Genomic DNA, 15,218 nt, shown 5'->3' with positions numbered 1-15,218 from the left:
CATGCTACAGTGCTACATCTGTAGCACTTAAATTCTCCAACCTAAGGTAAACGTTCATAGTTAACGGTAATTACCAAGCTGTAATGCCTCCAATAACAAGCCAGACGCCAGAAACAATACTTTTCCCTCTGAGAATACCTTTTCTTTTATAGCTGTGTTACATCTTATGTTGTTTCTGACATCCACAGACAACGGAAACCTAAATTGGCGCACAAACACTTGAAGTGGCTCCCGTCATTATCGCCATCTATGTCGCAAGTCTGTGACAGCAAGAAGCGAACTCAGCCTGCCTTTAGCGCATGCGTCACTTTTCTAATATATATATATTTTGTTCCAACGGTGTCCAACTGTCCAGTGTTGAGCAGCATACAGTACGTGCCTCTTCGTACTATTCCATCCCCCTCACCCACCCTCGTGCAGGGTAGCAAACCGGGCTTTCTTTTTTTTTCGCCTTAACTGCCCTGCCTTACTTTTGTTTCTATATTTGCCTTTCCCGAGACACTATAGCACACTGCGCGGTATCTGTGGATATGATGTTATGCAGCTAAGCACAATTTCAAATGCAGGGCACTGCGGCGACGCTTGTAGTGTGAAGGGAGTATAATATGGCATGTTCGCTAAGATCTTGATAGACAATAACAAAAACGTAGTGAAATTACAACCACAGCCGCTCTGACTACGCATTCAAACCCTGGGTTCAATAGCTCTGGTGCCATTGAACTCCATCGGTAGATCAGTCATGCACTAGCAGTGAATAGCAGCGTCATCCCAACTGTCAATTTTTCAAATAGAGCAATCGCATCAGTTTTCTTGCTCAATATCACCAAATTCTCGTCGAAAGATTTCATCACATACAAGCATTCGCGAAGGGCCCAGCGTCCCACTCTCATGGCCCCGAAACAAGCAAACAGCGTGACAAATACGTCCAAGGCCGAGTGCCGCACGTAGACAGCCTTCGCATTCCATTCTTTACACCTTTACATCGCGCGGCTTGACGAGGAGGGAAGAAGCAGTTTCGGATCTTCCTGCCGTAGTGGCACGTAGCCGCACGTAGACCTAGGGTCAGGTGAGGCAATGCTCCCACGTGCCAAGCACCAACGCACAAGGCCCTCTCAAGCGCTTCCCTTATAAAAAGAGTTCCGCATCAAGTTCCGACGACGAGGCTAAGCCTAGCGCGCTTGAACTTCGGAACTAAGCGCGGTAAAGAAGCACGATTGCACTCTCTTCCACCCACGAACCGACGCGACCAACCGACAAACCATCTCGACAAAACGGCTCTACGGGAATCTGGCAAGCGCCAGCCAGGGCGCCCAGTTTCTCATCGCGTTCGGGGAAAAAGGAAGAAAGGGAAGAGGAAAGAACAGAACGACGACGACGACGGGCCGGCGCTGCGAATGAATAGGATATAACCGACTGTCGTCGTATAGCGCTGCCGGTTCCAAGGCATGCCGGGCGAGCACACGGCAGCGCGCGCCTTCCTTCCTCGCCTGCTCCACGCGCATCGTCCCATTTCGCGGACATCCCCTTTAATGAGCACGGAATTGAACGCCCGCCGTGAAACTGTGCCCTCTGCGATTTCCTCCCGGCCTTTCTTTCATCTTTCCCTATGCATTCCCCTGTCCTGGTGCCCTTCCATCCCCCTTCGCAACCCCACCTCAAGATTGCAGAGCGCTAGCGAGTTGCTTCGAACTCACCTGTCTCTTATCCTCCACATCGAGTTTCCGCCTCTCCCTCAACATCCCCCTTCGCCTCCCGCGCACGCCTTTCTCCGATTGCTGCAAGCAGCGGCTTTAATCACAATCTTTCGCTGTCATGAAAATTCTCCTTTCGGAAGTTTTACGGACGAGCCAACGTGACAGACGAAACAAACGATAAATAAAAAAAAAAGGGAAGAGGGGAGGGCGAGGGGCAAGCCTGTAATAACGGAGCACGAAAAAGGAATGGCAAAGAAGGAATAACCATAAATGGGAAGGTGTTCCGTGTCCCGCAGGCAAGGCCAGCTGCCTCCCTTTATTTTACGATTTTGACGTCGTGGGAGAGAAAGAACTAAAAAAAGAGATACAGCAAAGGAGATGACTTCAAAACTTAAAGAGAAGAGTTAGGAATCAGCGATGGCAGCAATAAAAAAAAACCGAAGAAAAGTAAGACGAGAGAGGGACGATGCATGACGGCGTATATTTTGGGCCTCGTTCACGTTGAGCTGGTCACTCGATCTATGTGAGCATTACGGCTTATTTCTGCCGTTTGAGAACACTGACAAGAGCCCGCGTGGCAGCGTTTTAGTACTGCCCACGAAGAAGATGACCTTCTGCCGGTGATGCACTGACCAAATCGCAAGCTTAATAGTACAGGGATTTTGCTCCGGCACAAAGTGACGTCGGCGTAAAAGTGAGCGTTCTTTTAGTGCCCATGTTCCAAGCTCATCTGACTGGCAAGCCACTGATTATCTTGTTCTTTGAGGGCATAATAAAATTTGACACACTATCAGAAGCCATGAGTGTGTTAAAGGAGCGGTTGAAGCAACTCATATTATGTTGCCTTAAAACACGAGTAATCACATGACCATCCCAATTCGTTGACCTGAACACCGTGGCGTGTCATCGGCCTACCGACGCACATTGTGTTCAGCTGACTACCCGAGGGGTAGTTGGCACTTGAACCTTTATTTGCGATTAGCATTCTTAACCTACTTCATCGACTTTGTGTTTCTGTATTTATCTAACCCTCTTTACGCCGCCTTCTCTTCAATGAAAAAATATATATATAATTTCTGCAGCCCTGAGCGAAATCAAATCCGTGTCACACGTGTTCCTCAAGCACAGTATCCCGGCGCTATAGCACTGTACGACGAATGCCCGTGGGCAGCAAGGCATCAATTCACAGCCTTAGCACGTACCGGCGTCCCACCATTGCAATCTCAGAGGTCATGCCAAAGGCAGAGGACTTGGCGCGGCCCCCGCTAGATGGCGCAGCGTGCTCAGAGGGAAGCGCCCGAGAGAAACCCGGCTGCAGTACGTGTCTCACACATAACGCGTTTCGGCAATGGTGATATGGTGTGCCTTTTCATTGTTCAAACGTTAATCACATTAACGTCGACAGTAATCGCGAGATGCGTTCTGTCGGATTATTCTGATCGCGGAAACATCGGCTAGTTGATTATTCTTGAAGGGGCAGCGCAATAAGACGAAGACAGAAGGCAGGAACACACAGGACAGCGCTGAACTCACAACTAACTTTATTCGAAGGCATACACAGACTTATGTACACAACCCACAGCCACGTGCTCTCCCATCGATGGCGTCATTATCAGTGCGCAGGCAAAAAACGCAAAACCCTGTAATCTAATGCTACACTATCAGGCGGCTTAAAAATTTAAATTCACTGTCTTGCAAATTTAACGATGGCATGCTTACACAACGCGACCCTTCTTTCCTGATACAGTAGGCCTCAATAATCTCCCTCGTGGTCTGATTTTTATGCGCGGAAAGTATTGTGGTGTTTTTATAGATTGGAGTGCACCCACGCTCAGAGCAATGCCACGCGACAGGCGAGTAGGCATTACCCGTTAGCGAGCGCCTATGCTCTGACAATCTAATATTCAGGCAACGACCTGTTTGACCGATCTAGACGTGACCGCAGGAAAAAGGAAGCTCGTAAACAACTCCCATTCTACAGTGCACAAACGGGGAAGTATGCTTAACAGTACAGCCTTTCCTAGCATGGGTGGAGGCAGCCTGCGCCAATTTCCTGTCAATCTTACCACAAATTTTGATAATCTTGTTAGGGGCAGAAAAAACGACCTTTACATCAAACCTGCCTGCTACATTCCTGAGGTTGTGTGATTGCTTATGCACATATGAAATTACAACCAGCTTTTTGTTCTTGTCGGCAGGCTCTGGATTGCTAATTCTTGTGGGTGCGCCTAATTTAAGACGCTTAACAAGCTTCTGTACGGTCATGCGGCTAGCATCCTCTCGAAAACCTGCCGCTCTCAAACGCTCCTGTTGTTTTAAGAAACTCTCATACGGCTGGTGAAAACACGATTTCATAAGTGCAGAAAATAGAACCGAAAAAGCAATGTCATTTTTTACCACCTTGGAATGTGCGGAGTGAAAACTTAAAATTGGTTTTTCTTACCTTGGGCAATACATCCAGCACACATGCGCATCAGTTAGCTTGAGCCTCCTATCTAAAAATTATAGCTCGTTCTTATCTGACACTTCATGTGGGAAAACTAATCCTGAGCCGCATTTGTGGAATACTTGAAGTACATTATGAAGCATTTGTTGGAAATTAGTACTCTTCACAAAGATAAGAAAATCATCAACATATATTAGCACTTTGAATGTTCGGTCATCTAGGTTACTTTCTATATTTCTGTCTACGCTAACTAGGAAAATGTTAGTACCGGTGCAACCTTGGAGCCAATGCAAATGCCAGATTTTTGTCGCTATAAATTTCCTTTCCATTCAACAACAGTTGAAGCTAAGTAAAAAGAGGGAATAGCGAGAAAACGGCTGACAGATATACCACAGCTGCTAGAAAATTTGAGCTCATCATTGTCCTCAGTGATACACAGTTTAACGCTAATCATTAGTTCCGCATGTGGCATTGTATAGTACAGGTCTTGAACATCGATGCTAAAAATATTACAGTCACTAGGATTAGATTGAATGAGGAAGCTGATGAGATCATCCGAGTTTTTTACCACAAACGGATCTCTGATCACCAAAGATTGCAAATGCCTTTGTAAGTATCCCGAGACAACCCGCTGCCATGTGTCCTTTTCCGTGACTATTGCTCGAGATAGAATGTTAGGTTTGTGGATCTTTGCTGCGAAGAAAATATCCAAATTAAGGCTTTTACCTTTTTTACTGATGAAGCTAGTTGCTCAAGGTTGTGGTTGTGCAGCAGTGACAGTGCGCGCTCCTTAACTTTAGCGGGCTTCAGATCTACCGCTCTGAAATTCTTTCCTATTGCATCTCGCGCTTTTTTGCAAAAGATATTCTCTGGTACTACAACAAAGAAACCTTCCTTATGAGAGGTCAAAATGTGAAGGTTTCTACTCACAGCATATTCTACACAATTGTTTACAGTCTTATACTTCGAGCACCTTTCTCCTGATCGTCCCAGCACATCCACAAACTCTGCTATGAAGCGTGGTCTTTCTTCGTCGGTCCCCCGGTGGGTGACTGTCCTAGCCATAGTGACCTTCTCCGCCGGGGTGAGGCTTGGCTCGTGGGCGAATTTCGGGCCAAGACCAAGGGTTCTTCTGTGCTCTTCTGGTAGAGTCTCGTCGCCAAGAACCAACATTTTTGCTTCGGGCATCTTCTTCTTTTGTGGTTTTGGAATGGTAGGCCAAGCGCCGTTCCACATCCAATCGGCTATATGATAGGATGTCTTATGCCACTCCAGGAAATCCCTTCTGCTCTTGCCTTTGACTTTTTCCTGCCAGCAGGCTGTGCGGAGACAATCTTTGAGGTATCGGGCTTGATTCATTCATTCTGCGCGAAGGAGTCTGCAAATCCTTTGGTGTGACCAGTCGATGGTCGTAGGTAGCCGCTCAACGACGGCAGTTCTTGGCATAAGACATCCTATCATATAGCCGATTGGTTGTGGAACGGCGCTTGGCCTACCCTTCCAAAACCACAAAAGAAGAAGATGCCCGAAGCAAAAATGTTGGTTCTTGGCGACGAGACTCTACCAGAAGGGCACAGAAGAACCCTTGGTCTTGGCCTGAAATTCACCCACGAGCCAAGCCTCACCCCGGCGGAGAAGGTCACTATGGCTAGGACAGTCACCCACCGGGGGACCGACGAAGAAAGACCACGCTTCATAGCAGAGTTTGTGGATGTGCCGGGACGATCAGGAGAGAGGCGCTCGAAGAATAAGACTGTAAACAATTGTGTAGAATATGCTGTGAGTAGAAACCATCACAATTTGACCTCTCATAAGGAAGGTTTCTTTGTTGTAGTACCAGAGATTATCTTTTGCAAAAAAGCGCGAGATGCAATAGGAAAGAATGTCAGAGCGGTAGATCTGAAGCCCGCTAAAGTTAAGGAGCGCGCACTGTCGCTGCTGCACAACCACAACCTTGAGCAACTAGCTCCATCAGTAAAAAAAGCAAAAAGCCTTAATTTGGATATTTTCTTCGCAGCAAAGATCCACAAACCTAACCTTCCATTTCGAGCCATAGTCACGGAAAAGGATACATGGAAGCGGGTTGTCTCGGGATACTTACAAAGGCATTTGCAATCTTTGGTGATCAGAGATCCGTTTGTGTTTTCACCAGACGTCTGAGAGTTTCTTAAAACAACTGGAGCGTTTGAGAGCGGCAGGTTTTCGAGAGGATGCTATCCGCATGACTCGGATGATCTCATCAGCTTCCTCATTCAATATTATCCTGGTGATTGTAATATTTTTAGCATCGATGTTCAATCCCTGTACTATAAAATCCCGCATGACGAACTAATGATTAGCGTTAAACTGTGTATCGCTGAGGACAATGATGAGCCCAAATTTTCTAGCAGCTGTGGTATTATCTGTCAGCCGTTTTCTCGCTATTCTCTCTTTTTACTTAGCTTCAACTGTTGTTGAATGGAAAGGAAATTTATAGCGACAAAAATCTGGCATTTGCATTGGCTCCAAGGTTGCACCGGTACTAACATTTTCCTAGTTAGCGTAGACAGAAATATAGAAAGTAACCTAGATGACCGAACATTCAAAGTGCTAATATATGTTGATGATTTTCTTATCTTTGTGAAGAGTACTAATTTCCAACAAATGCTTCATAATGTACTTCAAGTATTCCACAAATGCGGCTCAGGGTTAGTTTTCTCACATGAAGTGTCAGATAAGAACGAGCTATAATTTTTAGATACGAGGCTCAACCTAATTGATACGCATGTGTGCTGGATGTATTGCCCAAGGTAAGAAAAACCAATTTTAAATTTTCACTCCGCACATTCCAAGGTGGTAAAAAATGACATTGCTTTTTCGGTTCTATTTTCCGCACTTTCGAAATCGTGTTTTCACCAAACGTCCGAGAGTTTCTTAAAACAACTGGAGCGTTTGAGAGTGGCAGGTTTTCGAGAGGATGCTAGCCGCATGACCGTACAAAGCTTGTTAAGCGTCTTAAATTAGGCGCACCCACAAGAATTAACAATCCAGAGCCTGCCGACAAGAAGGAAAGACTGGTTGTAATTCCATATGTGCATAAGCTATCACACAGCCTCAGGAATGTAGCAGGCAGGTTTGATGTAAAGGTCGTTTTTTCTGCCCCTAACAAGATTATCAAAATTTGTGGTAAGATTGACAGGAAATTGGCGCAGGCTGCCTCCACTCATGCTGGGAAAGGCTGTAGTGTTAAGCATACTTCCCCGTTTGTGCACTGTAGAATGGGAGTTGTTTACGAGCTTCCATTTTCCTGCGGTCACGCCTAGATCGGTCAAACAGGTCGTTGCCTGAATATTAGATCGTCTGAGCATAGGCGCTCGCTAACGGGTAATGCCTACTCGCCTGTCGCGCGGCATTGCTCTGAGCATGGGTGCACTCCATACTATAAAAACACCACAATACTTTCCGCGCATAAAAATCAGACCACGAGGGAGATTATTGAGGCCTACTATATCAGGAAAAAAGGGTCGCGTTGTGTAAGCATGCCATCGTTAAATTTGCAAGACAGTGAATTTGAATTTTTAAGCCGCCTCATAGTGTAGTATTAGATTACAGGCTTTTGCGTTTTTTGCCTGCGCACTGATAATGACGCCATCGATGGCAGAGAACGTGGCTATGGGTTGTGTACATAAGTATGTGTATGTCTTCGAATAAAGTTAAAATTTAAAAATTAAATAATGGGGTTTTACGTGCCAAAACCACTTTCTGATTATGAGGCACGCCGTAGTGGAGGACTCCGGAAATTTTGACCACCTGAGGTTCTTTAACGTGCACCTGAATCTAAGTACACGGGTGTTTTCACATTTCGCCCCCACCGAAATGGGGCCGCCGTGGCCGGGATTCTCGAATAAAGTTAGTTGTGAGTTCAGCGCCGTCCTGTGTGTTGCTGCCTTCTGTCTTCGTCTTATTGCGCTGCCCCTTCAAGCTGTTCAACCAGTACCAACTCGCCCAAATGTCGATCCTTCTTGATTATTCAATTCTGTTACTGTATAAAAAAGTTAAGTCTTGCTATACTGGAAAATGGGTTTCCATTTCAAGTAAATGAGAGCATTGTTTCCAGTAACGCTGCCGAAGGCTAGGTTTTCATTTGAAGTGAACGAGCCTAGGCATGTCGTAACTAATGGACTGAATGACATGACTTTATTTGTACTACCACATAATTGTCCTGTGCTGCATCACTGGCTCATGAAACGGGTGATTATTAAAAGGGGACCAAGGATGAAGGGATTAAACGGGATCATGGAATGGATTGTGGAACTCGGGTTAAATTAAGTTCGGCGGGCGAAAGAGGGCCGCTACTGAGGAAGCGAATTACAGATTCACCACCGACCAGCCGGGTAACAGTGCGCGCGTATTAACTCGGACAGCATAACGTGCTGGTTCTAATATGTTAAGTCACAAAGCATGGGATGCCAGCGTTGAAGCTGTGTTCGCACAGCCAGGAGAGACGAGCGGGCGCTCCCTAAAACAAAAAGAAAAAAAACCTCGAGGTGGCGGCGAAGTAACACCTCGGTGTCCCCACGTGGGAGACCTAAGCCCCCTCGATGAAAGCTCTTCAGGACTATAAAAAAAGTTGTTACCAACCAAACTGTTTCCATAGGGTCAGTCAAGCCAAAAGCGGTCGCCATTCTGATGCCAACTGACGAGTCCGTGAGGAAGAGGGCCATCATCACCCAGCGTAAAGGTCGCGCTTATTTGCGAGTACAACGTATGACGTGCGCCTACGCGCCTCCGATAATGGAAATTATCTGCCAGGTCAAGCGACCAGCGGCATTTTCCGAAGAAGCGTAGGTTATTTTGAATGTTCACCAGCTACAAAATCCAACTGAGACTACATTTTTTTTTTTTACGTTTTGGAAGCTTCACATCAACGTCACCTTTCCGCATTGAAGCATTGTACTATCGCATGAAAATAAAATAAAGTTCCTGTTGCACTGGTCAATGCGAATAACGCGAATTTACCATGCGGTTGCACTGAGGTTTTCACACTTTCAGCTCTACCGCCCCTTATTGGGATTCGCGTTGTTCCTTGCGCCATCAATAATCGACGAGCTCCAACACCATTGTTCTAACCTTTCCGCCAAGAGTACAGGTATACGGGTCCACGCACACACTTACATCTGGTGGTATGAAGACATCATAGCGGTCCTTATTTTCGTCCAGCAACGATGCCGTGTCTTGAGCCACTTGGCGCAGGTAGTTCAGCACGCCCACGACGTCCTCGCTCTCTGCCGATGCATCACCAGTCTCGTTCGAGTCGTCCTTGGCCACCTCCGGGCTCTGCAAATATGCATTAAAACTTAAGCGAACATTCCTTTATTACGACACGGCCTTTCGCACAGAGACAGCTGCGTAACGCAAAAAAAAAAGAAGGACACGCGACCCGTAGTGATAACTTGCAAATCCTGAATTGTCTCGACGCGATCGCGGTAGTGGTGAACTTCAAAAGATGTTGTACTGACTTTACAGTTTAAGGCCATAGTGAATTAATCAAGCTAGATTTGAGGGCTTAGATCCCATTTGAGATTAACATTTTTATGAGAAGTTCCGCTCGAAGTTCCCGCACTAATCACCAGCAGCCCATAAGACCTAGCGCCTAAAGGTCTATGAGAGGAAGCGTCTATGAGAGGAATGCGGTTAACCGCATTCGGTTAGCCTCAGTGATTGAGAAACGACATGGATGCCATGGAACACCGTTCCTGTCTACCTTTCGTCAGCAATGAGAAGTGTTCGTTCTGCGAAGCCGTTCATGGCCGATTTTCACGCACGGGCATTCCCTCTGTTACTTATTTATTTATTTATTTATTTATTTATTTATTTATTTAATGTTATTAGAAATGTCGATAACCACGGCAGCCTTTTTATTGCGATAGCAATTACATGGACACTCCATGCGCATTTCTGCCGTCGCCGTGTTGTTCGTATAAAGTTCAAGGGCGGTAACACCATCGACGCGCGCCCTGCATTGTATGTGCGAGTGAAAGCGTGTGAACGGAGCCCACGATCGCGGCTCAATCTCGCCCACGCGAAACGCAGGACAACGGGGACTAAGCGCGCCGTCTTCCGCCGCGCGCGAGGCACCCAACGTTGCGAGGCACAGGGAGGGTTCTACTCCAGCTGCAATTGCTTATGTGGAGGCTGCTCGTGGTCGTGCGGCCGCATTTTTCTGAGTGATTTGCGTCGACGGCTCGTAGCTCTGTGCGTGCTGTGTGTTTTCGACGCTTCGTGCATTGAAGCGACGCACAGCACGAAGGTCGCTTCGTTCGCTGCTGCCGCCACGCTTCTTCACGCCAGTGTTTCGACAGCGAGTGTCCGTGGTCATCGAGTGTGATATGCTGACACCATACTTGTTGAATTAGTCAGCAAGTGAATCTTGACAAGTTTATACGGCCCATAACAGTGCCATCCTTACTTCGTATGGCTGTCTGCTAATTCGCTATCGCTATCGACGCTTAGCCTTTCTGGAGAAACTGTGACATCTCTTTTCTTTTTTCCCACACGTGTGATTTGCCACATGGCAATATTAAAGAAGGAGCATTACGGATTATCAAGTATCGGCTGTACTACCCGCGCTCGGCACGCCAGAAAAGACACCACAAAATTATAACACGCAATGCAGCGCGTTCTTTACTTGCATCCAACGCACCGAATGTGGGCGACAAACGCGTCCAACGAACATGCTAGGCCCCGGTGGTGAACCTGGCGATCGCTTGCAAAGAAAGCACAACTTCTGAAAGCTGAACAGAGGCAGTGATCACCCGAGCGTGGCGAGCTTCGGTGGGACGGCGCATGCGCACCAAAGGTCCGTAGTTGATATGGATAGGCAGCGTCATAGTACGTGACGGGCGCGACCAGGCAAATCCTTCGTCGGCCTAATAACGCGTGTTATGAAGAATTTCTTTTTTAATTCTGGAGTTTTACGCGTCAAAACCACGATCTGACTATGAGGCACGCCGTAGTGGAGGACTCCGGATGAAGTTTGACCACCTGAGGTTCTTCAACGTGCGTGTGTGCCGAATGCACGGCACTCCCGCTTTTTTTTTTCTTTTTTTTTTGCATTTCGCCGCCATCGAAATGTGGTCGCCGCGGTCACCACGGCTGGTAACATGGCGCAATGTGACAAGCCCGAGATGCTCGAGGCCTCAGCACCTATAGTATTTAGCTTTTCCGCATTCATAGTTTAAACAGTGGGGCAAGGTACCGCAAACGGTAAAGCTCCGTGTTTGCTGCACGCGGATTCACCTTACTAATAGAAGCCCGTAACTGTTTCGCCTGAGCATCTCTTGTAATCTTTCTTGGGCACGTTACGAACCACACGATATGCCCTGATCAACACAAGAAGTAGATGTGTACCCTTTTGGAAAGGCGCATGCGAAGACCTTTATTCTTTCGGCTTTCAAGAGGCATAACCCTTTCAGAATGATATCATGTTAATACAACGGTGAACCCAGGTTCCTTACAGGTGGCGTGGGCCTAGCGGTGCGGAGCTTGACCAGCAGAGAGGGGCCCAGGCAGAGATGCAAGGCAATCAACGTAACGAGTAACAACGACGTTTAATTACATCGCTACGGAACGTTCAGCTCTAAAGGCTTCCTGACGGAGAGCAACACAAGTTCTAGCTTGTGCTGAAGGCTGCTGAAGGCTAAATCCGTTGCCGGGGCGTCTCTTTAAAGGGACACTAAAGTGAAAAATGATTTCTTCTGCGTCAGTAAATTACCTTTCTACAACACCAAAAACACCACTCTTACAACGATAAGACGTTTGGTAAGCCAGAAAAAGCGCAAGAACGAAATACAGGTGGCGACGCCTACATAAGTTCCCGCACCTGGTGGCTGTGACGTCTTGGATTTTGATGGCATCTTCTAGGGCCTACTAATTAGATATAGCGGTACAGATTGACTACATTGTGTTCTAAAGGAACGAAATATTAAACATGGCAAGCTTCGGGAACCTTTACTGAGCCAACGCGGCCCAAATGCGAGAAGATACTTTGGAATCCCTGACGTCACGCTGACATACCGGCGCTGGGGTTTCGGCGCGAAATTCAAATACTGATACTTGGACCTTCATTTTCTCATCTAATAAGCGAACTATATTTTTTAAATGACTGCCTGCAGGGTTCTCAAACAATCCTTCATTAGTCTAAACTGATTTATTGTTTCGCTTTAGTGTCCCTTTAAAAAAGCCTTGGGTACGCCCTCGCTCGGGAGGAAAGAGCGAACGCTCTCCACGCTCGTGGCGTGCGCTCGGTACACGGAAGCCAGCTCTAATAATCTTCCAACCGCCATTGGCCCAAAGGAAGCAAAGGCACTGATGCGCATATACGCACACACAAACAATGCCGGCGTCTTTCTTTGCGAGGAGGAGGAGCGAATGCACGCACGAAGTTTGACACTCTTGCTCGCTGAAAGCAGACGGCACTGGCGAACCCACGCAGACATCAGGACGTCGCGCGCATCGTGGGGAACGAGGCGAGAATGCGCGCACAACGGCTAACGTCTTTTCGCCGTTGCGGCCACCTGGTTGTTATCCAACGGTTGCGGACGGCTCGGTTTATCTGAAACGTTCGGACTTTCGCTGTGGTGTTGGTGGCGCGACACGAATTGTTAGCCACACAGTTCAGTCATGACAATGTGAAGACTGAGGAAAAGAGAGAGACTGTCGTTGGCTACAGGCAGAACAAGCCACGTAAGAGTTGCAAGCGATTGCTTCGCCAGAGCGCGACATTTCCGGAGAGTCGCAAACCGCAGACCGCAAACCTATAACCGCAAACCGCAAACAAACCGCAAACCTATAAGCGTGTGATCACTTGGAAGCGTGGCAGCAGATAGACGAACGAGACGACGCGCACAGTTAGACAGGCGAAAACGCAAGCCGGCAGCTTGTGAGCCACTTAGCGCATAATGCCGTATATTGTCGACCCTTTTCCCGACACAACGCCCTGCAGTTAGCATGGGAGCGGCCGAAGAAACTGTCCCATGCCGCCTCTCTAGTTGCGCGAAAGGAGTTATACATTGTTCCCATTCGCATTTCATTCCATAGCCTCCGATATCTACAGCGCGCGCGTTTTCCTATCTCGCATGCCATATTCCCTCCGTGAAAGTGCACAGCTTGGTTACTGCAGGGCTGTACGCCTTGAAATTGCATATTCTTACTGAGCCACTGAGCGAATGCAGTCTGAACCTTTGGTAGAAGCCGTTCCAATGAGGACTGTTAAGAACGGCCAGCTGCAGTGCAAGTTCTGCCGGCCAGTTGCGACAGTGGCGGCAACTTTCCTGGAGCGTCGCCGCAAACCTCTAGCCACGGCGTGACTAAGTCGACTGTGTGTGAACAACAATACGTGCGTCCTCGACTCTCCGTCGCTGGAGCCGAGTTTGACGAAGTCGCCATTGTGACTAAACGGGCTCGGCGGACCAACTATTGTTACTGAGCCCGCGGGAACGTCTACTGAGACCCCTTCCCACGCGCCGACCAAGACGCCAGACAATGGGCAGCCGGCGGGCGCGCTGCAGCTCGGGGAATAAATGCCACTACGGTGCCGGGTCGTCTCCCCTACAGTGCCTCGTCTCCCCTACGGTGCCTGGTCAACTCGCCTAGGGTGCTTGGACGGCCGTTTCCGCCACATGGGTATCGGGGGAGGTCCGAGTGTTTATAAACAGCTGCTGTGCAGCTGTTCAGGACACTCTCTCTCAAGCAGTCATGTTAGACTGATGTACTTACTCTCTCAAGCAGTCATGTTAGGCTGATGTACTTTTCTAAGCAGTCATGCTAGACTGATGTAGATACTGTAAATAAAACCATATTCCTCGTTCTCGATGAGAAGCAGTCCTTCCCTTCATCAACGTCCTCAGCGTGGGTAAGTTGGACGACGGCATGGGCCAGCTACCTTCTAATTCATGCCCGACTCCAATCTTGACAACGGATCACGAGCGATGGGATTGAGCCCCTAATCATAACAGGACTCACCTTAGTCTTCCTCTTCATTGCCTGGGCTTTGAGGGCGTCTTTGAGGACAGCGAGAGAGGCGGCAGCGGCGGCCGCGGCGTCCGCCTTGTCCTCCGCGCTGGTCAGAACTTCTCCGGACGTGAGGAAAGCGCCCTGAACGGCCGGACTGTCCAGAGGAGGGAAGTACACCTCGTCGGCGAACTGGGGCGTGGCACCTTCTTTCAGGTCACTGTTCGGCGTGAACCTGCGATGGTAACCGGGGAGAGGGGCACGTTTAAAACACGCCGATCGGCATTTCCCTCGAACGAAATCGTTATCTATGAGGAGAAAGCTGCGAGCAGTTTTATTTTCTGTGTGTTGTCCGTGCTGCCGCAGAGAGTGGGCAAATTATTCGGCACGGCCCCAGTTTGAGCAGGCTTCTGTGGTCAGCTAGCGGGGTGCATTCTACACTTGCAGAGGTATTAAAGCAGCCGTGATGGCCGTGAAGAATGTATGGGCGCGTGATAAATCGGCACCAGATGTCCTGTCTCTATTCATTATATTCAAATCTCGTACCTATGAGGGATGCCGAAGTACGTAGCATCGACTCTCGTGTAACTGCCACATGTTGACTTAGTATTGAACGCAATGTAAGCGTGGTAACGTGAAAATAGCCTCAAATCTAGCATTACATTCAGCCGAATAACTCATAGAAATACATTCGCCTACCAAAGACTGCGAGAGAGGCTGCAGTCAACAATTCGTCCCTTTAACAAAGCTGAGAGAATGTTCACTCTGTAACTGAGGAACTTTGAGTTGACTAAACATGGAGGTGGCTGGCTGCTAGCCGTCTCTGAAAGATTAAATGAGACGCATTATACAAGGTGTCCAAAATGTCCTTCCAACGTCACTGGTAGACTTTGCAACATTACCGAGGGGTCTTAAGTACAACGCCGCATGCTTGGCACTCACGATCTCAAAGTTATACTTTGCACTCAGCGCATCACGAGAAGAAAATGAGGCGCTTGAATACTGCAACATAAAATGACTCTTTAGTCGGCCGCCTACTGAACATTCTATGGAGTAAGATGATTAAGCTTTTGGAGCTCGTATTCGTA

General features: G+C 47.9%; 1 protein-coding gene across 1 annotated transcript in view; it reads right to left on the bottom strand.

The window, feature by feature from the left end:
* Positions 1 to 15,218, bottom strand: part of IA-2 (tyrosine phosphatase IA-2) — a 687,617-nt gene that overhangs the window by 484,722 nt on the left and 187,677 nt on the right. The window contains exons 5-6 of the mRNA XM_050187564.3: positions 14,143 to 14,365; positions 9,295 to 9,456 (exon numbers count right to left, since the gene is read on the bottom strand). Of these exons, the coding sequence (XP_050043521.2) occupies positions 9,295 to 9,456; positions 14,143 to 14,365 (385 nt within the window). The remainder of the gene's footprint in view (positions 1 to 9,294; positions 9,457 to 14,142; positions 14,366 to 15,218) is intronic.

This window comes from Dermacentor andersoni, chromosome 2 (genome assembly GCF_023375885.2).
Source record: "Dermacentor andersoni chromosome 2, qqDerAnde1_hic_scaffold, whole genome shotgun sequence".
NCBI classification, from domain to species: domain Eukaryota; kingdom Metazoa; phylum Arthropoda; class Arachnida; order Ixodida; family Ixodidae; genus Dermacentor; species Dermacentor andersoni.
The sequence above is the reverse complement of the archived record's forward strand: the minus strand, read 5'-3'. Positions and strand labels throughout refer to the sequence as shown.